Consider the following 27,555-nt stretch of genomic DNA (forward strand, 5'->3'; position numbering starts at 1 on the left):
TCCATATGTATGTGCATGGAGCAGTTGCACTTGTTCTGCACAGATGCACTGTGGGTGTACATGACTTCAGCTATCTTAAATTCACTGGTAGCTGAGGTGGGATTCTGAACAGGGTTTGGTTATTTTTTTTTTTTTTGTTAGTTCCTTTGAATTTGCTTCAGTTAAGTAATTTGTAATAGGTTTTATGTCTACTTTTTGGTTTAGGTTTTTATTTGAAAACCAGACTCCAGCCCACGTATATTACAGATGGAAGCTTTACTCAATTCTTCAGGCAAGTAGAATCATAGAGACAATTCGTAACTTCAAGCATAATGAAATTAAAGAACACCAAAATAAAAATACTTCTTTTTTTTTTGTAGGGAGATGCTCCAACCAAGTGGAGGACAGAAGATTTCCGTATGTTCAAAAACGGATCATTTTGGAGGCCACCACCTTTGAATCCATACTTGCATGGGATGTCAGAAGAGCAAGAAACAGAAGCGTTTGTGGAGGAACCGAACAAGAAGGGTGCACTTAAGGAAGAGTATGAACACCCATCACTTTATAGTGCTGTTTTAACTGCTAACCTGTTTGTGTTTTTCCTGTTTTGTTTTTGTAGGTATAATGTGCTATCCCTAAGATGTTGCCATGCTTATCGTAGTATTACTAGAAACTCTCTTAACCTAAGTGCTTTTCAGTTAGTCTCTTTTGATTATACTTGTTGCTGAATGCATCTTGGATGTGGTTAGATTTGTCATCATTGAACAATGAGTCCTTTCAATCCAGTTACTGTTAACCCTTTGTTTGGAGGGGATTGGGAAGATGAGAGTTCGTCTACATTTTTCTGTTCCTGTGTGTTGGTGGGACTATAAAGCACCTTTGTCAATATTGCTATGATCTCATGAACTAAACAGTTATTATAATCTTAAACTTATTGATGCTGTTCATGAGACATTAAAACAGAGCAGTTTTTAATAAGCAGGAAGAGACAGATCATCGGAGTGCTTTGCTGTGAGTTGTAAGCGTAGTGGAAACATATCCATGATTTTCTTAATTTTGCTATCCAGCTGTGTCCTTAGCATGTGGAATTTTTCGTGTTTTATTCTTTTCGTCATAGTTATGAAACTAATGATAGTCACGGAGGTTTTAAGACATAATTTATTTCTTATGTCGTCTTTTTGAAAGGATCAAAAAGATACGATTTTCAGAGTGTTCTCTGTATGTGGAGGTCAGGGAAAACCTGAAATAATCGCTTTTAGTAGCTTTATGAATCTAATGCTTTCCACAGCAGACATCACTTGCACACTCTACTTGTATCCCTTTTGATTTAGACTTAAATTGAATTCATAATGAGAATTACTTTATTAGATACTGATGTGCTGCATTAGGTACTTCTCACTTGTTTTTCCTTGATTTCTGTATGTAGTCAAGACCTGAGTGGGAATTTTTTGCACTTTATTTATGTAATGTGGATGCATATGGTCATCAGTCACTGAAAAAATGTAAGCAACAGAATATAAAATATTAATAAATTGCTTTTGTCATAAAGATGGAAAAATAAGACATTGTTAAATGGAAATTCACCAAAGTACTGTTAATTTTATATTGAAAGTATTAATATTTCTGATATTTCAGACAGAGGGACAAATTAGAGGAAATTCTGCGTGGATTAACACCTCGGAAAAATGATATTGGTGATGCAATGGTTTTCTGTCTAAATAATGCAGAAGCTGCTGAAGAAATTGTAGACTGCATTACAGAATCATTGTCCATTCTGAAGACTCCTCTTCCGAAGAAGGTGTGGAGATTTTGTATTCTGGGGGAAGAGCTCACTTAACAGCATGTGCCTCTCATTTACAAGCATTATTTCCTAAGTTTCAGATAGCACTGAGGTTTTGTATTAAAATGTGGGCTTGAATTTAAGTATGCTTTTTTCCTGTAGAATTTTGTTATATATTTTTATTCTTTTTCAACTTGCTTGTAAATGAAGCTCTGCCTTCTTGCAAAGTTGAAAACAGCAGAATAGTCTGTTCAAACAAGGAAATAAAAATTGGAATGCCATGATTTTTGTAATACTATATAGTGTCACATTGCAGTGGTAGTAACCTGTAGCATAACAGAGGGCTAATTGGCTCTTAGCATGTTTATTAACAATATGGCTACGTACACTTAGTTGTAATTCAATACTTCTAGGTACTTGTATTCTTTCTGGAAAAATGCATATGTTTTCTGGGTAATTAAAACTCTAGAGTTATCTTAATGTGAATGTGCTTTATTGTAGATTGCAAGATTATATCTAGTGTCAGACGTGTTATACAACTCTTCGGCTAAAGTTGCCAATGCTTCCTACTATAGAAAATTGTAAGTATAATATTTTAGTTGATGATGAATAAAAGAAAAAGAATATTCTGATTTCAGTTTTGTACATCACTGGTTAAATGTGGTTGTAGCGAAAGTCACACTTTTCTATGAGGCTGCTGTTACCACACTGGTGATACTTACATATCTTTGCCTGAAAATGTGTAAGATGCAGCATGTTGGTGCATAGTATTGCTTTGTAATGCAAAAAGTGTATATGCCCTATGCAAGGGAATGCTGGCATGGAACCTCACAGAGGTGAGAATAACTTGTGCCTCTTTACAGAAAGACAGTTTGTAGATAATATTCAAGGTATGGTATAGCAAATAACCCATGTGAAATAGTTAATTTTTGAAATTTTCTTTTTTTTTAGTTAAAAGCTGTTTTTTAATTCTCCATGAACTTTGGAGAACTTATAATGGGATTATTTTATTTCTAAGGTGTTGAGCAGAATTTAGGAAGAGTGTCTCAAGGGAGAGGACCTTTGTCCTTTTTAGATACTTGCTTGTGTCTGCTGCCTGGAGTCTTTCTGATACTGCAGTAGCTTGATGGGGAATATTCAGCGTGTTACAAAACTCTAGTGATTGCAAATGTTTGTTGTTGCAGTGTGTCTTTGCTGTGCTGGTTCATTTTTTGCACATTGAGAGAAGTTCAAGGGTAGCTAGGCAGCTGTTACTGTGCTTTCACTGAGCACCTGATTGAGTAAATCAGAACAGAAACGTAACTAAGATTTTTTTAAAATATACAAATTGAATTTTGAGACCATTCTTTCATTGTGTATAAGGTTGTAAAACTCCTTTTATCCTCCTCCAATCTTTCTAGGCTGTATAAAGAGACTGCAGCAGATGTGAAGATCTCCCTTCACAGTTCTGTTGTTGTCCAAGGTGATCTAATATATAGCAATCATATTTGCTTTATAGTTCAGTTCATGGCTACTATAGGGATCAGAACCTTGTGCTTTTGAGTCCTGTGTCCCAGGTATTTTCGTGAATTATATATGTCCAGAAAGCATGTATTACAAAGTTTAACTAAAGAAATGTGTATGTTTAATTCTAGTTTTGAAACAAAATTATGTCAGATATTCTCTGATCTCAATGCTACTTACCGTACAATACAAGGCCATTTACAGTCTGAAAATTTCAAGGTATGTATTTCATTGTTACTTACATGACATAGAAGTCAAATAAATAGATGCTCCTGCACAAGAGATTGCATACTGTGATAGGTGGCTTAGACCTCAAGCTTTTTAACTAAGTTGTTTTAAAAAAAAATAAAAAATGAAATTTAAGTTTTCTGTCTTGCAGAGATAGCCGTGAAATTGAGGAAGAAAACTAGCATCCAACAGTTGAAGTGTACTGGTAGATGTGTAGTTGTGGAGTTGAGAGGGTATCTGTGTAGTACTTGGAACTGCAAACAAGACCTTCTAGCTTTTTGATTATTGTTGGACTACCTATATTTTAGTTTCAAAAATAAATCTGGGCTGCTCAGCGTGGAAGGAAATTGCTGGACATAACAGCACAAAGTTACTTTTTAACATTTTTGTGATAGCTAGGCTTTTTTTTTTGAGATTTGATAAACAGTCTGACCATAAGTAGTTGAAAGTGATCTTTGAGATAAAGTACTCTGCTTCTCCCCATTCTCATTGCCGGCGTAGCTTTTCCTTATCCTGTTTTAAAGATGTGTCAACAGTTCTTTTGTTTTGTTTTGTCCTTTTTTTTCTTTCTAATCAGAATCTTTAAATTCAAAGCTTACAGTGTAGCTAGTTTTTCTGTGTTAAGGTCTTTATTCCGGTTGTCCTACCTTCTCTGCATCCAGTTGCTCTGGATTAAGAATTAATTTCAGTTATCTGCTATTTTAGACCTGTTTATTAAGTTGTATAGTGAAGACAGGCAGTAGATTTTACTTTTTTTTTAATAATACCTACATCTCTAGCTACGTTTAATGTGTCAAGTTTGTGCTGAAGCCCATCATTTCAAATATACTTCACTTCTACAAACAAATGTAAGTAGGAACATGATTTCAGTTCAGTAGTATGAATAAGCCAGCGTTAAATTTTAGTTATTTTACTTTACAAAAGGAAAGGTATTTTCTGTTACATTTAGTAGAGGCACTTGCTTGGAACATCTAGGCAGAATGAAATTTACTATTGGGCTAGGAACTGTGAACAGCTGAAATTGAAAATGTAACAGGAACTTAAAGGAAAAAGGAAATGGAAGTGAGACTTCTATTTATTTATTTATTTATTTAAAGAAAGTAGTTCCTATCTGTTTTTTTGTTCAATTACTAGTCTTGCCCAGCATAGTATAATTGTAATATTCTCCAGTATGGGACTACTTAAGAGTAGCTGTCTATAGTAGTAGTTGTCTGTGGTGTATTTCCGATCACTTAACATTTCTTAATACAAATTTATTAACATTTCTTTTTCTATTACTTCTAGCAACGGGTAATGACATGCTTCCGAGCATGGGAAGACTGGGCAATCTATCCAGAACCATTTCTGATCAAACTACAGAATATTTTCTTGGGGCTTGTAAATATCATGGAAGATAAAGAAACGGAGGTAAGTGACCTTGGTAGTGATGCTAGTAGATAGTAAGGAAAAATGTATAAATATAAAATAGGGCTTGCAAGGATTATTTTGATACCTATGTTGAGGTGAATAAACAGAATTTGCATCTGAAAATACCTTACAATACTGTATTTAAGTTTAAATACAATACTGTATTTAAGAGCAAGGATTCCAAAGAAAGTAAGTTTTAATTTGCTTGTGTGTTTGTTGCTTATAGATTAGGTGCTGTGGTGGAGTTCAATTGTAAAACCATTTCAGGGCAGACTAGTGCAGAATGACAGGTATTTCCTTTATATTGGAAATACTGTAGTATCTCTCTGTGAATTTTGAGTTAGAATTTCAGGCATTAGTTTTAATTGCTGACAGTTCTAAATAGCTAGGCATCTGGCTACCTGAATCATCCACTTTCTTTTGGTTTGAGTGTCACACTTGGATGTAATAGAGCCACACGAGCTTTCTTAGTTTGAGAGGAAGATTGTGATAGATCATTTACACTGGTGATATTCTACTTTGATCTTTGCTGTGTTGTGTTAGAGCAGTAAGTTGATAACTTTCTAGTTATGCTACAGCATCTCTCCCTCTCCCCCTCTCTGTCTCTCTCTCTTTCTCACCCCCCCACCCCTTTTGAACAGGATATGTAGTGAGGTTCAGTTGTTGCTTAGTGATGTGTATAAATTATTATTCAGTATTTTGAAGCTCTAGGCTTAAAATTTATGGAATACCATTAGCACTGTGTGAATGTGTTCTGATATGTTTACAGTTGCATATAAATATTTTTTAAGAGAATCAAAACAGTAGACGCTAATAAGTGGATGTATGTTCAGGATAAGTTCATTGGTAACTCTGTGGCAGCATGCCTTTCAGAGCGATGGGAGGGAGACCTACAGTATCATTGGAAGGTTTGCTTCCTTCCCTTCGCAGTAGGGTGGGATGAACATGCATGTATGAAGGACAGTGCCGGTACCTAACAAGTTAGAATATGTAGGTGTATTTATCACTTAGGTGTGTTCCTTAAATTTGTGTTCCTGCTAAATAGTTGATTTTTGTCAGTTGTTCAGATTACTGGTGGTTAGGGAATTTTTCGTATGTAGTAAGTATGATTTATCAGACTGTGGCTCATTTCAAGCTAAACCTCAGCTTAATAGCTCTTCTTTTGAATATGGGTAATGCAAAGCTTCCAATACATTGTGGACAAATACCATGTTCTTGCTTGTGATTTTTTTTATAGGAGGATATTGTTGTATTTTTCCTTTGCAATAAGCAACTGTACTTAGTAGCAAAAATTTGTAAAGTTGAGATTTTCTGGGGGTTTGGGTATTTTTAAAGCTACTCCTTTAAAAAGAAATGAATCAATAGTTGGAGAAGTAAAGAAAAGCAATGTAGATTAGTTCTAGAAATAATTAACTATTATTTGCTCTCAGGAGGTACCAGATGATCTTGATGGTGCTCCCATTGAGGAAGAACTTGACGGTGCTCCACTGGAAGATGTGGATGGAATTCCTATTGATGCTGCTCCTATTGATGATCTGGATGGAGTCCCAATTAAATCGCTGGATGATGACCTTGATGGAGTACCTTGTATGAAGTGTTTAAACTTTACTTGCAATTTGAATCTTCAATTTTTGATGACCTTTTTTTTTTCCCCCCAAATAGTTTTTACAAGTACAGCCAAGAATTGACATGTCATGTAGTTTTGTAAAATGTTGAATTGGCTATTTTCAGTCTGTTCTAGGAAGAATGAGTTTAAGAACTGCTTTTAGATTGTAATTGCTACAGAGACGCAGCAGGTGTTTTCTGATGATATGCATATCAGGTTCCAAATCCTAATTTCTTTTCTTTGCAAATATTAAAGTGGTATAATAAGATTTATTATTTAAATCTGATTGTTATGTTAGGGTTTCCCCATTTGAAATTTTGTAGAACTTTGGAAATTATTTTTCTATGTCTCTTTCCCTAACAGTGGATACGGCTGAAGACTCAAAAAAGAATGAGCCGATATTTAAAGTTGCCCCTTCGAAGTGGGAGGCAGTGGATGAATCAGAATTGGAAGCTCAAGGTTAGTTTTCAAAGTACATATTAAACTAAGACACTTTCCTAAGTGACCTGAAAGCTTAACGTCACTTACCTATCTCATGATTATTTTCTAACTGGTCTGTTTTGAAGTGCTAATATAATTTCTTCAGTTATACAGTAGGATTTTTCCAATTGTAACTTCTTTTATTGGTTTTTAACCTTAGTGAATTTTGTAGTTCCTTTTGTTTTTGTTATTCTACTTCAGTAACCTACCAACCTTTAAAAATAATTTCCAGTTTATTAAGGATAAATATTGAAAAAAAATCTGGGTATGTGGTTGGCAGTCTTCCCAAATTTTTGTTTGGAAGATGAGATTTTGCAAACTGACAAATACTTGTCTGCTATTGAAGGATTTATTCGAACATGATATGCAGGGTAAATGAATAGTTCTGTAAATAGTAAATATTCTGATGATGTATAGTTCTGAGTATTTCTGTGAAACAGAAAGTCTGTATTAAGTGCTAGATGCTGGTAAAATTTATCACATTTTTATTATGTTTACAAATATTAATTTTCAGATTAAGTGATAGGTTTTTCTGTTGTTAAAATTATTTTACTGTCTCTTCTAGCTGTTACTACTTCTAAGTGGGAACTTTTTGACCAACATGAAGAATCGGAGGAGGAGGAAATTCAAAAGTAAATACTTTTTCATTCTGATGAAAACATGTTCAACTAAAGTTGGGTGTCTGTGGAACTCCCTTTAAAATATATATGTATTATAAGAGCAGAACAAAAATGAAATTTTGAAAGTAGGAAAATAAGAAATTGGAGAGAAATCAGGATTTTAGTGTGGCATTGCTTTCGGCCCCCGTAATGGTTTTCTAACACAATATATTAAACCTTTTAGTAGAGTTGTTAACAATTGATGTACATTGATGCTGATTTGATAACTTTATGTCAAACAGTAGGAACTAAGGTAGTAGTATTTTACAGTTTGGAAAGGTTGATGTCAGGTATGCATGAATGTATCTAAACCCTCTGCCTTTTGCTTTTGAGATAAACGCAGTGAATAATGTTTTGATGTATATGTTTCTTTGGATGCTGATAGACTTCATGCTGTCTGCTGTTTTTGAGCAGTCTTTTACTTTGTTCTTTAGGCAATTGAGAACATCTATTAGTAATGCTTTAAATATCTTACTACATTGTATGTAGTCCTGCAGCACTCTAGTGGCCAGTCTGGGAATATAATTTTGTGTATCTGCCATGTATCAGGTTTGTTTCCAAAAAACAATAGTGTAATTATTTTTTTTTCTTTTATAAAACTTAGTGTATCTGAAAAGCGTGATTACAGCACTTAAAGAGATTTTGTTGAGGTAGCAGACTTGTATTGTAGCTGAGTTAAATACTGATTTTGTGACTAAATTTCAAATGTTCTTCTGCATTCTACATGAAGAGTGTAAATTATAGGAGTAAGAAAAAAATAACTAATTAAATGAAAATATTAGACATATATCTCTTGCAGACGGAGACTTTTGTAGCTGCAGACTTTTAAATAACGTAATCAACTAACAGATTGCAAAACTGGTAACTAATAGAAACTTAGTAGGAGAGATGGCAAATAACAGATAATAGTCTTAAATAAATTTGTATATATATATCTCCATTACTTCTTATGTTTTCTTTATAGTCAAGAAGAAGAAAGTGAGGATGAGGAAGACACTCAGAGTTCTAAGTCAGAAGAGCAACACATGTATTCCAATCCTATTAAAGAAGAAATGCCTGAATCTAAGTCATCAGTCAAATATTCAGAAATGAGTGAAGAAAAGCGTGCCAAACTCCGAGAGATAGAGGTCAGCATGTGATGTTTTGTGCCACCCTTCTGTACCTTTCAATCCTGTTCCCCACCTCCCCTCCCGCCTTGAGGTCTGTACATATAATTGGGAGTTATTTTTACTGAAATAATTTTAGTCCTATTATATAGTGGTGGGGTTGTTTTAGTGCAGTGTATTGTTATAAAGGTATATTTGTTTACAGCCTTGCCTTGCCTTGTTTTGGCTTCCAAAATACTTCAGGGAAAAAATGAAATATTGAGTCAGGGGATATTGCATGTTGAGAATTACTCTTCTTTTTCAGTGTCCTTTTTTAGTACCACTGTTAGCCTTGGATTGCTTGGGTTCCTGTAGACTTTTCTCCTCTTGGCAAATACGAGTGGCTTTTGGATGTGGCCTTAGTCCTATGTTTTTCTTGTTCTCTCCATCACTTGCCTTGAAATGTCTGTATTTTCTTCCATTTAAAAATTACTCTTTTCCCTGTGTCAGCCATCAAACAAAGAAGTAGATGCAACTAAACGCAGGTGGTCCTGGAAGTGGGGCGTTTTAATTGAAGACCTACATGCAGTTTATAGGGCTCATTTCTTCTTTTATCCTTTCTCCAAGTATAGCTGTTAAAGTTGATGAGCGCATTCTCAGGTTTTCCTGCTGGCTTCTGAGCCTGTGATTGACTGAGAAGGGAACTGAAATTTAGCATGAGCTTTGTCTAGCAGTGAAGCCTTTCTGTCATATAGTGCCGTCCAGAAACAGGTTTAAAATTGCATGTGACTTTCCAGCTTTTATTCAGTATTAAAACCCACTGAAACTGAAATTCTTGTGCCTTAGTTCAGTGCTTTAAAATTATATTAAAAAGCTGCTAAACTACTTGTTGCAGTTGTAACTTCTCCAAGTGACACGTTACAATCTGGGTAATATTTTGAAGTTGGAATTGTGGCTGCCTACCTATTCATGCTATAATGTACTAGTTAGTTAAAACCAGACATTAGCAAAACTCCATAATACTCTTGTAAGATGTACAAGCAATAATATTTTAAAATGCCACAGTTTTTTTTCCCAAATATGCTTCTGTTTAGTAATTCAGATTATTAAAACTAATGGACTACAACTAAGCCCTTAGAAACATCTTGCTTTGCATATCAGTTTGAAAGTTCATGACACACAGCTGAAGTGAATAAATTCTGAATTTGAGAAAAGATAAATGGTATTTATGCCTGACTTGACTCATGGGGGCAGTAGTTCTGTATAAAATGCATGATGTTAGACTAATGAAAGTACAAATGAAACTAGTTTTCATTTTGCTGTAATAATGGTTGTAGCAGTTATGGAAAGGGCTCCTTTCAGATTGAGTATCTGTTTTATAGATGTTGCCCTGGCCGCTGCAGAGGCAGATTAGGAAGTGATTTACTTTAACCGTTGTCAAATTTTATCCTGCATAAGTGTGTTAAGTTCTTTCGTCAATGTACCCTGTCTGTTGTAACAGTTTTATGTGGTAGATATTTGAGGTTTTCAAGTGCATGTTGCCAAGTTTATTCTTTGTGGTAAGTAAATTACCATCTCAGTTTCGGACTTCTGGAACTATCAGAAAAGGATTTAATTTTTTTCATTTTCAGAAGATTTCAGACACGATGTAGAAGTACTTAAGTTTTAAAATTTCTCCTCAAGTTTGTCAATGACAGGAAAGTGTTCCCTGTACTACTTCAAAGCATTTACATTTCAAAGTTTCTTAGTGTGTACCTAGTCCCTCCCAAAGAACATATCCATTATTAAATTTGAGGAGATGAACCGAAGGGAAAAAAACCCTACAATTACCAGCTTTAACAATTACGCCATCTAATACACGCTGTTAAAAATGTCATGTAAAATCTTTGGCAAAAAAACCCAGTAAAGTCTGATTCTCCAGCAGTTTACACAGTGACTATTAGGGAAGATGAAACATGTTTTTTCATGCATTTTTTTTGAAATTCTTGAATAGAAACAACAATTCTTTTTCTTGAGACAATTAGTAAATTAAGTTTGTCAGCTGGGAGGGGAAGGTGCAGTAGGGAACAAGCTTTAGTCGTAGCCATCAGGCTGGTGTCATCAAAGAAGGCAATCATTGACATCAACAAAAAAAAAACCAAAATCAGTTTGTCACCGCCCATACCTCTGTTAACCTTCCTGAAGTGTGGATTAGAACTTAGAACTAGAACTCTGCAATTCTAGAACTTGGCATGAGCAGAGGCTTTTTTGTAACACTGAACAACAGTGATTTTTTCACTGTTTTTTTGAAGTGTGGAAAGACTGGTGCTTTGCTTTACGTTATAACTCGAATTTCAGAATGGTCTTCATGGTGCTGTGCACGTGTGTGTCTCTTTCCCCACCCCAGGGACCTCTAAAAGGAAGGTGTATTCCTCTTTGTAGACTTCAGTGCTGTGAAGTGTTAGAAACATGGGAATTCTACAGTGTTTAAATTGTTCATTAAGCTTGTTTCCTCAAAGCGTACAAAAACTCACAGACACAACTAAGCAGCATTGTCCTCCTTGGACCTTCCTCTAAGGTGTTTCTGTCTCCATCTTGCTGCGCAAGATGTTATAATCCTACTCCAAAAAAGCACAGTGCAGGCTTCATCTGCAGCAGGAGGCAGGCTCTTCACAAATCCAGATGTATCAGGGCTTCCAAAAAGGGTCAAACGAGATTGTTCCCTTTTAGAGGCTGCCTTTACTCACCTTTGTGTTAGCCACCTGACACCTCAAAGTAGTGTTTGATTGCTTAATCAGAGGTAGAAGAATAATGGTTTTCAGTCTTCCTGTTCAGCCTTCCTGCTACATACCACTGGGCTCCAGGAGATGCAGGGCTGGATTCTCTTACGCTGCCCTGTGTTTGTGTTCTGTCAGAACCCCCTGCCCAGTGCATAGATGGAGATATTTTTTTTTATTTTTTTCCCCAAAAATGTGTCTTGATATTTGAGGTGCAAATTATTTTTCCACTGAGAGCCAAATAACCTTCTTGTGCATGTCACAAAGGGAAGGAGGTGACTCTCCTTGCTTTCTTTGTACAAATTGCGCTACCAGACAGAATCAGAGTTCCTTTAGTGTAGCATTTAGTATCCAAGAGGGAATGACTGGAGTGCAAGGTAAGAGTAGATGTAGCATAGGCCACAAGAGCGGATTGTATCCAAGACCTGTCCTGGATTTCAAGGGCCCTGTATAACTCTGTCAAAACAGCGAAGTTCCATACAGTTTCCACTGTTTCTTTCTCTGGATTACGGTGCTTAGTACGCAAAATGTTCACTTCTGTGTACTTGTTCATCAAGTTATAGGAGCTATCTGAGGCTTGTAATCATCACTAAAACAATATAACCCTTTGGTCTTTACTGTCTGCGGAGGTTTCTGTACCTGGCTCGTGTGAGGCCACTGCAAAATGGCAAAAAGATGGCCATTAAATATCTTACTCATTGTGGCTTAGTAATAACAGATGAAACAAATTGGCTCTTGCTTGACCGATAATTTCATTAGTTATAGCAGTTCTTCCATGGAAGGTAGTGTTAATTCAGAAGATTCTGGTCTTCGAATCTACTTATGTTTTACACGAAGACAACAGCAAGGAGTTGCTTAGCTCCAAGACACGTGGCATTCTGTGAGTGGGATTGAGTGTGCCAGAGGTCTGTTACGGCTGAAATGGTATTTCACATGTGTGCATAAGTATCGCTGTCATCTATTGTTGATAATATATTGTATCATATATTAATATTGTAAATATTGTAGGTGCAGAAATTCCACTGCTCATAGACTTGCTGGAAAACTCAGCCTTTCAAAGAAATATTTTGCTCTGCTTCTGGCAAAGTCTAGGACTTATTGCAGCTATTGTTGGGGCAAGTCTGTTTTAAGGAAAAACAAAACACTTTGGTCTGTTTGGATGTCTATCCAAGATTATCTAGACTGTAATCAGTGTAGATTTGAGTGCAGTTATGTATTGAGCAGAAATTCTTGTATTTCATCAAGCATCTGGTGATTAACTTCCTAGTTAGTCCTAGTATGTAGTATGCAGCTAATTTACCTCAAATACGTGGCCAGGCTCAAACACAACTTAAGTTCTGAGGCCCTGTAATGTGGAATAACCTCTTGTGAAAAAGCCTTTTGTCATCCTGAAAACTGCTGTTGTGGACACAGCATCAGCAGAAGATCAGAGAACCAAGGACGGTTTTTGAAAATAGATTTGTTTTAAGCAAGGGAGGCAACCCACAGCCACCTGTTTGTGTCAGAGTGCAAAAAGCTACAGGTAGGGCTTCAGTTGGTGTCGGTCTGTGGTTTCCCTGAACCATGGCAGCAAGATGGTACCCTTTTCCGTAACTTGCTGGCTTACTGCTGGCTAGTCTGTAATCAAGGCCTCAACTTCTAGAAGAGGCTGAATGTTTTAAACTCTTGTCAAAGGGGGAAAATGTCATGATGAGAACCAGTAGACAAGAGGCATGTTGTGGAGGTGTATATCTTGAACTTGAGAGATACCTCTTCATGGCTAGTGAGAAACATGATCCCTGTGCTGGAGCATTTAGTGGAGATTGCTGGCAGGAACTCCAGTGATACTTGACACTTCTGCAGGGCAGTCTCTGAAAACCTCTAAACTCTCTGCTGTGGAGGACTGCTGTGTCTAAGAAATTAGTATTACAAAGGTTTGGCACGGGGTTTTGAAAAATTTTCCCCTTCCATATTACCAAGCGTATTACTGACTCCAGAGATGGTGTAGATAAAGTCAATGTGTCTGCTCCTGAGGATGGGCAGGTGTAATAGTTTTTGTCTGTTGGACGAGAATAGTTAAAGAATAACCAGTTCGATGGGAATGTTTTGGTTCTTTCTAAGTGCATGTTTACAAAGTGGAATACTTAGGAAATTTATTGATCAGATGCCTAAGCGGATTTCAGCCCAAGTTTTAAGGATCTTTCTCCTGGAGATGGTGGTATCTGGAACTGTGTGATAGGAATATAAGCATCATGTACTCTACATTAAAAGATCCATAAGTGTTCAGGGCAGCCAATATGCTATGAACAGTGAAACAGTGAAGGGAGATAATGAAACATGTAAGTTTATATAGTAGTTCTGAGCAGCAGAATTCTTCAGAGAATTCTTTTCTGGACTTTGGGACCCAAGTAATTCCTTCTCTTTTAAAATCTAGTTCCTGTGGTGGTGTGTTAGAGCAGATAGCAAAAGCTGCTATATATGAAGCTGTGGGATGTGTTGATCTGATCTAATCTAATTGTTCACCTCTGCTGAAAGGGAATATCCTGATCCTACCTGTGAGCTCTGGCACTTGCTTTCTTCCCCTGAGCCAATACATCTCTTTGCAACTGGGGAAAAAAATTGAAGGTGGGGGTTGGGCTTCTGCTGGATTAGTGAGCTGATCTGGCTTATGAAAGGCTCAGCCAAGTACTGCAGCTGCTTGCAAGGGCAGGGTGGAGGAAGAACCCTTTGGCTGGCGTACAGGAGTGGAGGAGGAAGGTGGAAGAGAATGATCTTTCTGTAGTGAGCTGTTGATAACATCTCAGCAGTTTGTAACACCTAGTCTCCTTTTCCAGAGGATGTACTAGAGCTGATTTCCTCTACCCACAGCATCTTTCTAAAAGGAGTCAGTTAACATGGGTTCAAGGGCAGATACAGTGGGTATGTAGAAGAGAGATTCATTGATGATTCATGTGTAAGACCACAGCTGTCTCAGGAAGCTGTACAATCTTGACATAGTTGGGAGTTTGAGCAGGTGTTCAGTCGGTGGTTGTTGTGGAGGCTTTTCCTGTTTTTCCTCTCTTCCCCTAGGCACCTTCTAATGACCACTCAGCACCCCATCCACCCCACCCCAGTTACTGAAGAAGTTGCATTCACAGTTGCTGTTGGCATTTTCAATTTCACACCAGCAGTGGGCTGCAGTTCAGCGTTTCTTGCATCCAGATTACTTGATTAAATAGAGTAAAGCCTGTTGATTGGATTCCTAGTTTTCCTTCATTTTGGGTTATACATTGGGCTATAGACTTGAGCTTCCTTGCTTTCAAAATATGGTTAAACAGAGAGTGTGTCACAGGTTTGTTGACTAAAAATGCAAAGAAATAAAAGTCTTGTAATGAGGGGGTGTTGTTTTGTGCTGGCTTTTTTGTTTGGGTGTTGGTTTTTTTTAATTATCTGGGTGATTTAGTTGGAAAATAAAGCAGAAGTTTTATGGGCATGTTCATACCATGACAATCCCAGAGGCCTTCTGGATCAGCTAAGCCTCCTCTGTACTCCTTTTCAGTACTGAATGTGCTGAACAACTAACGGCCTTGGAGTTTACATGGTGGTAGAGAATGCAATATTGGCTTCTTACCAGAACAGGTGGTACTGGGTGACATGGAATATATGGTTCCAAGAGGTGTTCATGCTTTTGAAACTTAACGCATTTTGAAGTGGGGAGGGGGGGAAGAAGAAAAAATGCTTTTGTGGAAGGTGGAGTGGTATGTGACAAATGACAATGTCAGGTTTCCATTGGCTGCTGACTGTTTAGTTGGCTGAATTGTAAGCAAAAAGGTAAACTGCTCAATGGTTGGTAGAGCATACACTGTAATTGAGGGAGGTAGGCCGTACATTTGTCAGAAATTTGCCATGGTACAAGATAGCAATGCCCTTTTTCCTTTCTCTCCACACCTCTCCCCTTTTTTTTTTTTCTTCCCCAAAACATATTGTTCCATCATGTTTGACACTAAACTGAAAAATGTGTTGTTGACATAAGCTCTGTAACTGAAGGGGAAGGGAATCCTGTTCAAAGTAGTGGTATCCTTGCTTGGGTTTTGTGTTTCTTAATGTATTTGTTCTTGTGATTGGCTTGTTTTTGTTATGCCTTTCCTTTCTGCGTAGTCAGTAATTAGAGGGGCTGATTAGAATATATGCTATCTTCGTAACTGATCTGGCCTGCTGCTTTTGAGAGGGAAGGAAAAAAACCTCTAGGTTTTGATTTTTGTGCCTACTTCATATTAGGGAATTGAGGACCTGGAGAATAAGAATCCTTTCAGATAATCAAAATGGACACAGTTGCAGTCTCTTTTCCTTTGTGTGCTTTCAGTGTGGAAGAGTTAAATATTTCTAAAGAGAAAAATATTTTGTGTTTGCTAAAAATGAAACCTCAAGCACTGGAAAAATCTACTCATATATGTATGACTGTGCAGGTCGTTATTGAAACAGGAAATACAGGAGGCTCAGAGCTTAAACATTTGGAAGAGGGCTGACAAATACAACATGACTTACTACTAAGCTCACTGCTCCCCCCCAAAAAAACCCCCAAAAACCAAAAAAACTTCCTCATCCAAAAAAAATTGAAGGATGGTTTGTAAAAGGCCACGTCAGTAAGAATAGGGAATTGACAAATGATAAGAGATGTAAGTGAAGTTTAATGATGTGAATCAACTTGGAGAAAGGTTTTAGTGTATCTAGATGGGGAAAAAAAATTTCACATGGAAAAATTCTGACATTTGCTTAACTTTGTGACTCAGTTGAGGATATTATTGTAGTAAATTTAGCATTACATTTAGCAGCACTAGTGAACTGAATTTTGTTGCTAAGCTTGATAGCACATGGAAGAGTATTATGTTAGTAAAACCCACTTATTTCAAATCAACCACACTGTGCAAACAGCCCTGAAGAGGAGATGCATTTGGTTTAGGTCCTAATTATGTCAGTCATTTGATTTTAATATTTAGGGTTAAATGGAAAAAAGGCCGTTTCTGAAGGAAAATGGAGTAGACAAGAGAAGTTGAAACAATATATTAAGTAAGACATCTGCAATAAATGATTTCATTTTGAAAGAAAAAAAACCCAGATAAGAAATACTACAGTGCAGTGTTCTAATAATGGGAACAGAATTTAGTACAACAACAGAAAAAAATCCCTTTATTTTTAGTTCTTATTATGTCTGTAAACAACTGCAGGTGCCTGCAGATGAGTGTGTGGTTTTGCTGCCTTGATCCAGTTTAAATAAAGTTAGTATCTTTTTGTGCACAAACTTGTATAGAAAGAATGAAGAACACAGATTATAAATCATGGAAATTTCATTTTCAGCCACCTGCCTAACTGCATAATAGTGAGCCCAATAACCTAATGGTCAGTATTATTTTCACAGCTTAAGGTGATGAAGTTTCAGGATGAGTTAGAGTCTGGGAAAAGACCCAAGAAACCAGGCCAGAGTTTTCAGGAACAGGTTGAACACTATAGAGACAAGCTGCTCCAGAGGGTAAGAAACGTTCTTTATGTTTGGCTCTGATTCTGTGATAGGCTTTTATTGAGTTCATCAAATGTAAGGTGGCATTAAGTATAACAACACATGGTTCTCGTTAAAATTCTGCTGTGATGTCAAACTGCATGTCTTAAGTCCAGGTGCTTTCTGCAGAGTAGATACAATCTCTCTTTTTAATCAAAATGATGTAGTATTTCACACTGTACAGATGGGTATCATTAGAATGTATTGAAACCTTAGAGGTCACTTCTGGATCTGCTACATAAAGCAAACTGCTAGGTGTGGGAAAGGAAAGGGAGAGCTGTCAATTGAAGATGGTCATCAGGCTTTTCATTTTGCTTTTAGTAATTGATCACTTGTGCTAAAGGCTTCCAAAAGAAGAGAAAGAATAGTATTAAGCAGTATATGTGCTTCTGATTCTCCAGCGTCTAAGATTTCCTGGATAATTCCAGCTCATACTGCACCCAAAAGTGAATAATTCTGTACCATTGCCATTTTTAGTAGTCCCCTCTGGACTATGAAGTCAGAGCAGCATTAAAAATTAGCAGCATATATGTGATGTCATGTGATCTTGAATCTTTGAAACATAATGAAAGAACATTTAACATGTTTGGACAGTGCATTTAGTGAGAGAGAGTAAGTGGCAGTCACTTCTTTAATCTGATTTCACAGCCTGACAGATTAATGATGAAATTAGGTGCCCATGCAGGTTCATGGAAGGTAAATGCAAATAGGCAGTTTTCACCAGGTGTTTGTCTGTCACTTGTTCTTTGCTTTACTTGGTGCTCAATATCTGATGAATTCACTAAAGTAGGTTTGCACAGTACCTTGAAGAAAGAGACTTGGAAAAATTAAGCAAGCTGATCCCTGAAGGAAATGTACACATTTAGAGGTTGATGTTAGCAGTTAAATACTTGTAATATTTTAAATGTAGTTGTATCCTAAAACTTCCCACTTCCTCAGTGTTTTCTGTAACTGGAGAAAGAAGTGATTTGTATGTAAGTGCAGAAAGTGTAGTGAGACAGTAGCTTAAAAAACCAGAAATCATAATCCTCATAACTCTGTTAGCTGCCTTGTGTTGAACTAGTTCAACCAGCTTGCAATATTTTAGATGTGTAATAATTGTCTCATTTTCAATGATGAAGGTAATATTTAGTTAAGAAGTATTTAATGATAATAAACCCATTGTTAGTGAATAACTTTATTTTTTGCTTTAATGACATAATAAAGTTAGTTTGTGTAGTAATAATGTAATACTGGTTCTGATTGCATTTCCCATGAACTCAGTGATTAGCGTTGTTTTTTGTCCAATTTACTATAGAACAAGCCTTCCAAGAGTACATTTCCTGGTAGTATTGTATGTTGCTAAGAGAATAGGAACTTTACAGCTGTATGTAAAATACTGTTTATTTCTATTTATCAAGAGAAAATAACTAATTAGTTATGCTATCAAATAAGCTAGGCACATTTTAAGAGCCCATTGATTTTAGTGGAATCTAATAGTTTGCAGTAGTAGGTATAATGATAAGAGACATTTTAAAATGTTACTGGTAAGTCTTCCATGTAAAGAAAATGTGAGACTGAATTAGTATAGCTGTCCTAGTATTTCCTGCACTTGTGTTATCTCCCCTCCCTCCCTTCCCTGTACCCCCTCTTTTCTTTCATTTAGCTAAATCACCCCTTCTTTATCATCTTTACGGGGTATGCAGAGGTTACCAGTTTTCGCTATGGAAGGAATTTTTTTTAATGCCAGTGCTGAAGGAAGCACATCTCTTGATCTCTGTGTTCAGACTTGCTGATGGTTTAGGTTTCTTTGTATATAGTTAATTTTCTAACTATTTGACAGATAAATGAGGGGTGCTCAGGGTGTAAATTTTCTTTAAAAATGGTCCTGTTAGTATATAGAAATGGACCATATTTGTGGGTTTTTTTGACATGGTAGATGTTATTGCAGAATCTTGTTTTTATTTTTGTTTTGTCTTTAAATGTCTTGTAGTTTGGAGATTATCTCAATTTTCAGTCTGGATTAATGAAGATGAATGCACGTGATTTAAGTAGAAAGGGGGTCCTGGTTTTCTTTCATGTATAGTTTAGTTTAGAAAATCTATTACAGCTGTAATAGTTCCCTGAAATTTGTAAAATTGAAGACTTAATTTCCAATTAAATACTCAGACTCTCACATAGGGTGACATTTTTATGTTTTTTTCAGTGTTTGTGTTCCAACAAATATTTCTGTTGTGTACAGAGAAGTAGTAAAGATTTGAAGAGCCAGTATGGTGTGACCATTAGTTCCTTCTGAGATTGTGCTGTGTTGTTTCAGTGCTCAGTGCTTTTATGCTCTTTGTCATTAGCTTGATAGTCTATACTTTAACTAATCAGTCACACCTCGCCTGAATTCATGAATGCTTCTGATAATTTAGGAAAAAGAAAAAGAGTTGGAAAGAGAACGGGACAGAGACAAAAAGGACAAGGAAAAATCTGATTCCAGGTCCAAAGATAAGAAGGAAAAGGAGGAATGTACCCCAACGAGAAAAGAGAGGTATAGTTTTCCTTGGAGTAAAATGGATGGGAAGAAAAATCTCACAGATACTATCTTTGTTGAAATTACATTATGTCATGTATTATTTACAAAAAAAACCCAACCACAAAACAAAACAAAAAACCAAAACCACTTGAAGCACTCTTTGGATATTAAAACATCCTCCAAAATTTTAAAGGCATTGTCATTTTCATCCTGCGTCAAGTGACTTACCCTTTTGCATAGAACCCCCTTTTGGCTCATTTATGCCCTGAGGAAAGATGGTAAAATAATTGTTGAAAACAGGATATATTTAACTCTCTTTTAGCAGTAAATTGAGTGCAGTGTATTAGAAAACTATACTGGTCATACCACAAACCATTTGTGGCGGTTTAAATGTTATTCATCTCATGGTGAAAATCCTTCAAAACAGCTAGTTTTAAGGTAGTTGATCGTATGCTGTCATCTTCTAATACTCGTATAGCCCAACTGTTCCGTGGTGTTAAGTGTAGATAGGGTAAAATGCCTTGCTTTTCAGGAAACTGTGACAGAATGTTTTTACACTGCTGTAAACAAAAGATGAGTCACAGATCTTAATTTTTTTTTCAACCAGAAGAAATCTGGTGCACATGTTGGGCTTGATGTATTATTATTAAAGTAATAAAAAGCCTACTACTTTTTAATTACTTAAAAGGATCTAACATTACATGGCAAAAGAAAATAACTACAGAATGGAATCAATTTCCTTAATATACATTTTCACTGCTCTGTGTGTGTATGTACATAACTGTATTTGCTTTCTTTACAAAGGAAAAGACGACACAGTGCTTCACCTAGTCCGTCTCGCAGCAGTGGCAGTAGACGAGCAAAATCTCCATCACCAAAATCAGAACGCTCAGAGCGCTCTGAACGGTCTCACAAAGAGAGTTCACGTTCTCGGTCATCACATAAAGATTCTCCCAGAGATGTCAGTAAAAAAGCCAAAAGGTAAACTGGTATCTTGTCTATTTCAGGTTGTGGGGAAGTTGAATATAGGTGTGGTTTGGTTGGGTTTTTTTGTTTGTGTGTTTTTTAGCAGAGCACACTTGATACACAAGTATTTTCTGTCATAATGGACTATACTGCATGTTCCTGCTTAGTATCCTGGGACACTGCTGTCTGAAAGGTATACAGCCTCCTGCCTTCATAGCGCAGGGCTTTTCATTTCTGTGTTCTTGTTTACCTGTTTACGGACAACTTTGCTTTAAACCCAAGTGCTTTGCTGCTTTATTAGCCTTTTATTCTCAAAGGACAAATCTTCTGTAGGTGATAGAACTTCTCGAATTATAGTGAGTGTGCAGTCTTTCCCTGGTTTGCTTACATGAAGCTCCTCTCCCATGTTTGTTTTTTAATGAAAAAAGAAAAAATCTAGATTAGATACTCTTCATGGGTTTTTGTTTCCGAAGTAGGGTTTCCTAATATCCAGACTGACACAAATATTTGTCTCTAGGTAATGTTAAACTTGGGGTGAGATTTCATTATTGTATTGATGCTTTTGTAGTTCAAAACTTGAAAGTTCAATTTCCACTTCTAGAGCTGTAGGTATCTTACTAACACAAGATTCCTCAGCCATGCCTTTCAGGAAAGCATAGTACATATTTACAGTAATCTGATTCTTGTGCTGAACTTAGGAATTTAAATAAAAGTAGAAAAGTATTTGAGTTTTTTTTTAATATGATGGTCATTCAATTTAGACTATAACCCACATGTAATACACTTATCTGATAGATTACAGTAAGTTTATTCAGTGTCTGTTCTTTTTCTGTGGAGTTACATCAGAAGCTGAACATGTTTGATGAAAGCCAGAAGTACTTCAGCATAACGCAATTCAATGTAACTTTTCATTTCTGTTTTCTTCTATATGGATATAAGCTGCTATTAATACAAGAGCCAAGGTGGTAAGGCATATGTGGAAGGTTGTGAATTCCTTATGTTGGTTTAAGAAGGATTTGAGTTGTTGTTATTTTTCTTGTGGGTTCTAAGCATGGAAGTTAAGCCCAAATTCCATTAAAAAAACTTAAAATGCAAAAATTGCCTTTTCCTCAAAAGCAAGATACCATTCTGTTACTTCCCCATATTAAGGTGTTTTCTACCTTGTTTAGCTCAATAAATGAATGCCAAATAACTACAGAAAAAGTTGGTATTAGAAGTTAGAATTTGATGTAAAACTTTTGGTTTTGTTTTTTTTTTTGCAGGTCGCCATCTGGCTCCAGGACACCCAAAAGATCAAGAAGATCACGATCCAGATCCCCTAAAAAGTCAGGGAAAAAATCAAGGTCTCAGTCCCGTTCTCCTCACAGATCTCACAAGAAGTCAAAGAAAAGCAAACACTGACAATGTTAATATTTTTTATGATGCTGTCACTTACTGGAAATGCGGTTTTGTTTTTGTGCCTGAACAGTCTGTTAAAAAACAAAAAAGCATTCCTGATTTTTTTTTTTTTTGTGAATGCACGTGTATACTCATGAATATTGGCATCTGTAGACCTGTCATTGTTTTATATTGTACAAAATATCTTCATTGTGACTGTTTCCCAAAAGAAACATTTTTGTGTTTAGAAGTTTCATCAGAAATGTGTGTAACTGATCTGCTGGCAGTAGTGATATTTTGTTTTAGAATGTTGTGACATAGCAGAAATAACTCAAAATGTTCCCCCTTTTTGTAGCTTTGACAATTTGAATTAGATTTCAAATAAAATCTGAACAGAAAATTAAGACGTTGTTTTATTGCCCCACTGGTGATACAGATCTCTAAAGGAATTCATAGTTTGTTTGGAAGTACTGTGTATTTCAGACATACTATGGTGCTTAGGTCTTTCAGTATAGTGGTAGCTGTTCCTGTTGTCACTAGTTTGACTATCCACGTAAAGGCACCTTGTGAGTCCGGTGGATGGGTTTTCTTTCCTGCCGTGGTGTTTTACTGTAAGAACAGTTGAGCAGTCTGGTCCCTGCCATGGTAAGCTTTACAAGTAAATCTGTGCTTTGTATTTCTCCATTTTAATTGCAGGAAATTTGTGACACCGGAGTAATGTTTTTGTTCATTTTTTAAAAAGGGCCTCTGCAGAGATGCATAATATGTATGTGTATATATCATATACATATGATGCATAAGTAACAAGCCATATTTATGGCATGCATGGGGAACAATAAAGACGGCAAGCCTGAGGCTCTGACTTCTTCATTAAGTATAGGTACAGTAATTGCAACCTACAGGACGCTATTGTTTTCTAAAACCGATTTTTACTCCAAAAGGACAGCTTTTACATTGTTTTACTGAATTTATTCCTCTGTTGTGGAAATTCTTCAAAACAGGAAAAAATTAAAAAATTTATTACATATTTTATTTATTAATATTTTGGAATGAAGAGGCTGTGTTTAACTTTTTTTTAATGTTAGGTTTTCCCTTCTCCAAACCTGTTCTGTGTGTTAGGCATTGATGTGACTTTAAATCGCTTCACCTTGGTCTCTTACCATGCAACCTTTCTGTGGGTGGGAGTGGGGGAGGGATAAGAAATGGGGAGGGTTCAATGTTTATACTTGGAGGTGTGGGGAGATTGTAATAAAAACATAAAATTAAAAGGGATCTGGCTTCCTGTGAACTGTTTCCAAAAGCAAAAGCTGTACAGGCACAGAGTGCTGGATGATGGCGTGGTATTACTCTACAGGTTTTACGTTGTTAGAATTTTGTAAATGTGCCGGCGGAAAATCTTATGTTGTACATGTATATATAGCCTAAGAGGCAACACTTACAGAAGCAGGAGTTAAAAGGTCTTTTGAAAAACATGCATATTTAATTTTTTTAAAAATATATTTTCTTCTGTCTTTTTTTTTTTTGTTCCTGATGGGAGACTTTGTTATAAGATTATATAAATTGTTGCAAATGTGAGAATTAAGTGGAGAATTCTCTTTGCCAGTGAGGACTGACAGATGATCTGGAATACTGAAAACACAGAGAATGCATGTGCACTGTAAAGACTTTCTTAGAATGAGTATTGGATAGATGCATAGATAATGAGAAAAGAATACACGTTATATCTGTTTACATTATAAAGAATCTGTTTAGAAATATGCAGAGTTCATTTTTTATATTTTTTTCTCCCTGTAGCACAAGGTGTTTTCGATGTACAGATTTTGGTAGCTTAAACTATTAGAAACTAATTTATGTTTTTCTTAAATTCTGTGTAACCACACCTGGCACAGTCTAGGTAAGGTTTTCTAGAGCAAAAAGTACATACTAAAACATGTTGGGGACACGGAGAATTGTAACTTTACAATAGGAAGATCACTTCAGATCTGATTAACTTACTCAAAATTACTACTTTTATCTTGTAGCTGTTTATAAATGTAAGAGTGATAAATGTCAGTGTTCTTGGTAAGGTGAGACTAAAGATAGTTCGCCACAGGAATATTCTATCTGCAGAATCAATTGTGTATTTCATTTAATAGCTAAAAATCCTCAGGGTAGAAAATCACTTAGCATTACAGGTTAGCCATGCTCTTCAAGAATTAATTCTGATTTCAGCTTTTATAAAATTCTTATCGGTGATTATAAGAGGCTCAAGCCAAGCTAGAGTGCTAGCGGAGCACACCCATTAGACTTTATTTTGTAACAGCTTTATTATGCAATACCTTTTTTCAGGACCTTTATTCTCTAAATACCATTCTCATACCTCTTGTTCTTTGCTTCATATCTTGGGCTTTAGAAAAGCTGTTTTGTACCTAATAATAGTCTTTTAAGAGCGATTAAGAATCTATATCCTTAACTGGATGCCTGGGGTTTTTTCCTGTTGAAAAGAACATATTTTGATCCTACTTACTCTTTTTTTTCCCCTCCTCTTATAAATAGTTTTGATTATAGCTTGGATTTCTGCAAAGAAAAGTTGGGAGGGGACAGCATCTGGCAGCAAATCTTTTACAAAAGATGCAAGTTAATATTGAAGACTGAAAATAAGGTTGCGTGTGAAATTTGTTTTTCCTTAGGTCATGTTGCAGTGACAAGGTATAGTTGCAGTGTGCCATTAGTGTGTGACTTGCATTGCTGCAGCTTTTTTGGGTGAAATGGTAAACATTACCCCGTTAATGTAGGATAAGGGTAATTTAAATATTGATCCTGGGATTCAGGAAGTAGCATTCAGATGAATCCTTGTAGAAGGAAAAAGCTGCAGCCTGAAGAGGTGTGGTCCACGTTCCCGAATGGTTTTTGTGTTTGTGCGGGAAGAGGGAGCCCACTGCCCTCTGACACCCCACGGTCAGTGAGCATCCCCCCTTCCTTTGGGAGGGGGGGAGGCGTGAGTGGGTGAGGGGCTTATCTGCCCTCTCCTGCCCTGCCTTGGGGGTGATGGCAGAGGTAAATAGTCATGCTTTAGGTTTATCCGAAATCCGAAGCAGAGAAACTAAGTGTAGCCTGCTCTGGCTGAGTTCTGGTGGGGCTGAGTAACCCCCCTGCAGCCTGAAGCAGCAGCTGCCGGGGCCCGTCTCGGTGTGGGGTCACGTTAGGAGTGGAATGTGTGTGGTATATTCCCGGGAATGTACCTGAGACTGTCGTGCTGAGGTTTTGGTGAAGCCTACCCAGCGCTCCATAGGGCATTCCGATATTTATGTGAAGGCTGCCTACACACACAGTTGTGAGTTCATCTTTTTTTTTTTTCTTTTTTTTTCTTTTTTTTTTTTTTTTCTGAACCAGTCCTGACCTCTGTGAGTGTCTCTCTAAGGCTTGATCAGTCTCTTGCTCTGAGCAGGTGGGCCCTGTCTCAGTGGAGAAAAGCCATGTGGTTGCATCGTTTCCTTCCAACAATTAAAGTATTTCCTTACCAGTGTTACAGAAGTGTTTATATTTGAGCTGCCTTTTTCAAATCCTGTGACTTCCCTTGACTTCTCTGTACAGCCAGCTGCATATTCGTGTTGTAGTACTATTTGAGGAAGAGTTGGTTTCTGAAAGTCAATGTCAGGTTATTATTTGGGTACTAGGCACCTTGTGTTCCCCGCACTACCCCGCCCCCGCCTCCCCCATGGGGGTTTTGGCAGTGTAAGAATAAACTGCTTATGAACGAGGGTAACAAATTATGTTTTCCAAAGGATATATTTAGAATCGCAACTATTGCTAACCTGAGTTCATCTGTCCCAGTGACACCGAATGTGCTCCTGCTTTCTGCATTTACAAATCAGCTCTACCTAAGCGCATGTGAACCTGCCGAAGCTGCTGGGTTATTGTATTCATTGTGCTTTTCCGCGTGTAAAACTGCCTCTGTGCTTTTTCAGTTGCGAGCTTGTGATTATCCCCACCGTTGGGAGAGCTTTCAAATTTGTACTGGTTTTATTTAATAAATTTCACAGGCAGATTTTGGAGCAGAAACTGTGTAATAATTGTATCAGACCTCGGCTCTGCCTGAGACGTTCAAGTTACGGAGCACTAAAATAGGAAACCCAGTTTTGTTTGTCCTTGGGGAGGTTTTGGGGATCAGCTGGTGTTTGAGGTGTGACTTTGGCAGGTTGGAAAGAAAATAGTGCTGCCTCTGACCTGTACCTGTAAGGGGAAGGTGTCTTGAGGAGTTCTTGTAACATGCCTTAAAAACTAAAATACTGTGGTGAAGAAAGCAAGATCGGTCAAAAATGGCACATGTGTTCTGAACATCTTCTGATCCCTTCTGGAAGCTTGCTGGTGGGTTTTTCCTCCATGGGCATTTACAGTCCTTTGGTGGGATTAACGCTTTTAAATACAGCAGTGCTTCTGATCTTTGTCTGTTCTGCAGATGGATTAGGGAAAGCCGGAACTTTGTATCTAGGTTTAGGTTGCTGGCTTGCTCGCTCTTTCACACGTAGCTGCTGGATGAATTTGTGGCGAGATGTTTGCAACTGTTGTGGGGCTGCACTGAATACTTGCATGAGGACACATACATTTGGCTGCACTGAGGTGAAGGTAGTTTTGTAGGATATTTGAATTACTGCCTTTTTAGTAAAGATTGGACTGATATGCATATTTTTTTTTTTAAAAAAAAAAACCTCTATGGATTTTTGGGGCAGTTACAAAGGTCCAACAAGAGAAGTGAATTCTCTACAGATGAAGACAGCAGCAGTGCAATAATCTAGGTGAGAATTTTACAGTTCTCTTCAAGTCCACTAACTATTCACTATCATGAGATTTATCAAATTACAAAACTGGTAGTAGCAGTCAAACCCTGAATGCTATTTCAGAGTTTACTTTTCTGCATAAGGCTGTTGAGTTCATAAGCTTAATTTTTATTTAAGCAGCTCAGAGTAGTATTTGAAAATTTCTTTTTGTTCTCACTGCTGCATGAGCTATTGCAAGACTCTTCAGAATACTGCCGGTTCATGCCGCCGCTGTAACTGCTGCCGCTCAGGTTGTAAGCCACTCTTGCAAGAATCATAACTAAAATGAGAATTCAATTTTGTCCATGTATATTTTTCCCATGCAGGATGCAGAAGTCTTAAGCAAATGCATACTATTTTTTTCTTCCACCTGCTTCTGTTGGCACAGTCAGTTTTCATGGGTAAACTGGTCCGTTTGTCACTTCTGATCTCTAATCTTGTTGCAGGGATGTTTTACCTTGTAACTCCGTCCTACGCTGGAAAGTTTTCTGTTTGTGGTTATTTGAAGAGGAAATGGTAGTTTCATGTGCTTAACTTGCTTTTGATTTTTTGTGTTTTACGTAGAAATTTTTCCAAATGACATGGCGACAATAAAATTGATGGTTTGTTGATATCCAGAAACGGTTTTATCTTTAACCTGGAAAAGAGCGATGTTCGTGCGAGTTATGCTGAGGGCAGTTCCTTGGCCTCACCAGCTATTCTGCTGGTTGATGTTGATTCTTCTTCCTGTGTTGAACTAATTGCTGCTGCTGTTCTACTGTCAACAATGACCTCTGTGCTTCTCAGAAACTCATTAACAAGGCATGGGCTGCTCGCTGTGTAGCTGCTCGTATAATCCTCTCTTGAACAAAGAAAACCTCGCATTAGGAACTACTGCTCAGATACTGAGATGATGAGCAGCTTTCCAATACTTCACATGGT

The 27,555-nt window shown here is 37.0% G+C and overlaps 1 protein-coding gene across 6 annotated transcripts in view; it reads left to right on the forward strand.

Annotated features, from left to right (window-relative positions):
- U2SURP (U2 snRNP associated SURP domain containing) overlaps positions 1-22,242 on the forward strand; it is a 46,157-nt gene extending 23,915 nt beyond the window's left edge. For 5 of the 6 annotated variants that reach the window (XM_055723270.1, XM_055723272.1, XM_055723273.1 and 2 more), the window contains 14 exons: positions 205-275; positions 364-523; positions 1,615-1,777; positions 2,261-2,340; positions 3,394-3,481; positions 4,775-4,897; positions 6,328-6,484; positions 6,867-6,962; positions 7,549-7,615; positions 8,607-8,769; positions 16,858-16,968; positions 19,392-19,510; positions 20,300-20,476; positions 21,724-22,242. In XM_055723270.1, coding sequence (XP_055579245.1) covers positions 205-275; positions 364-523; positions 1,615-1,777; positions 2,261-2,340; positions 3,394-3,481; positions 4,775-4,897; positions 6,328-6,484; positions 6,867-6,962; positions 7,549-7,615; positions 8,607-8,769; positions 16,858-16,968; positions 19,392-19,510; positions 20,300-20,476; positions 21,724-21,862 — 1,714 coding nt within the window. In that variant the 3' untranslated portion in view covers positions 21,863-22,242. The remainder of the gene's footprint in view (positions 1-204; positions 276-363; positions 524-1,614; positions 1,778-2,260; positions 2,341-3,393; positions 3,482-4,774; positions 4,898-6,327; positions 6,485-6,866; positions 6,963-7,548; positions 7,616-8,606; positions 8,770-16,857; positions 16,969-19,391; positions 19,511-20,299; positions 20,477-21,723) is intronic. The other variant, XM_055723274.1, reaches the window with a different exon arrangement.
- Positions 22,243-27,555: the final 5,313 nt, after the last annotated feature.

Source organism: Falco cherrug, chromosome 11, assembly GCF_023634085.1.
Source record: "Falco cherrug isolate bFalChe1 chromosome 11, bFalChe1.pri, whole genome shotgun sequence".
NCBI lineage: Eukaryota > Metazoa > Chordata > Aves > Falconiformes > Falconidae > Falco > Falco cherrug.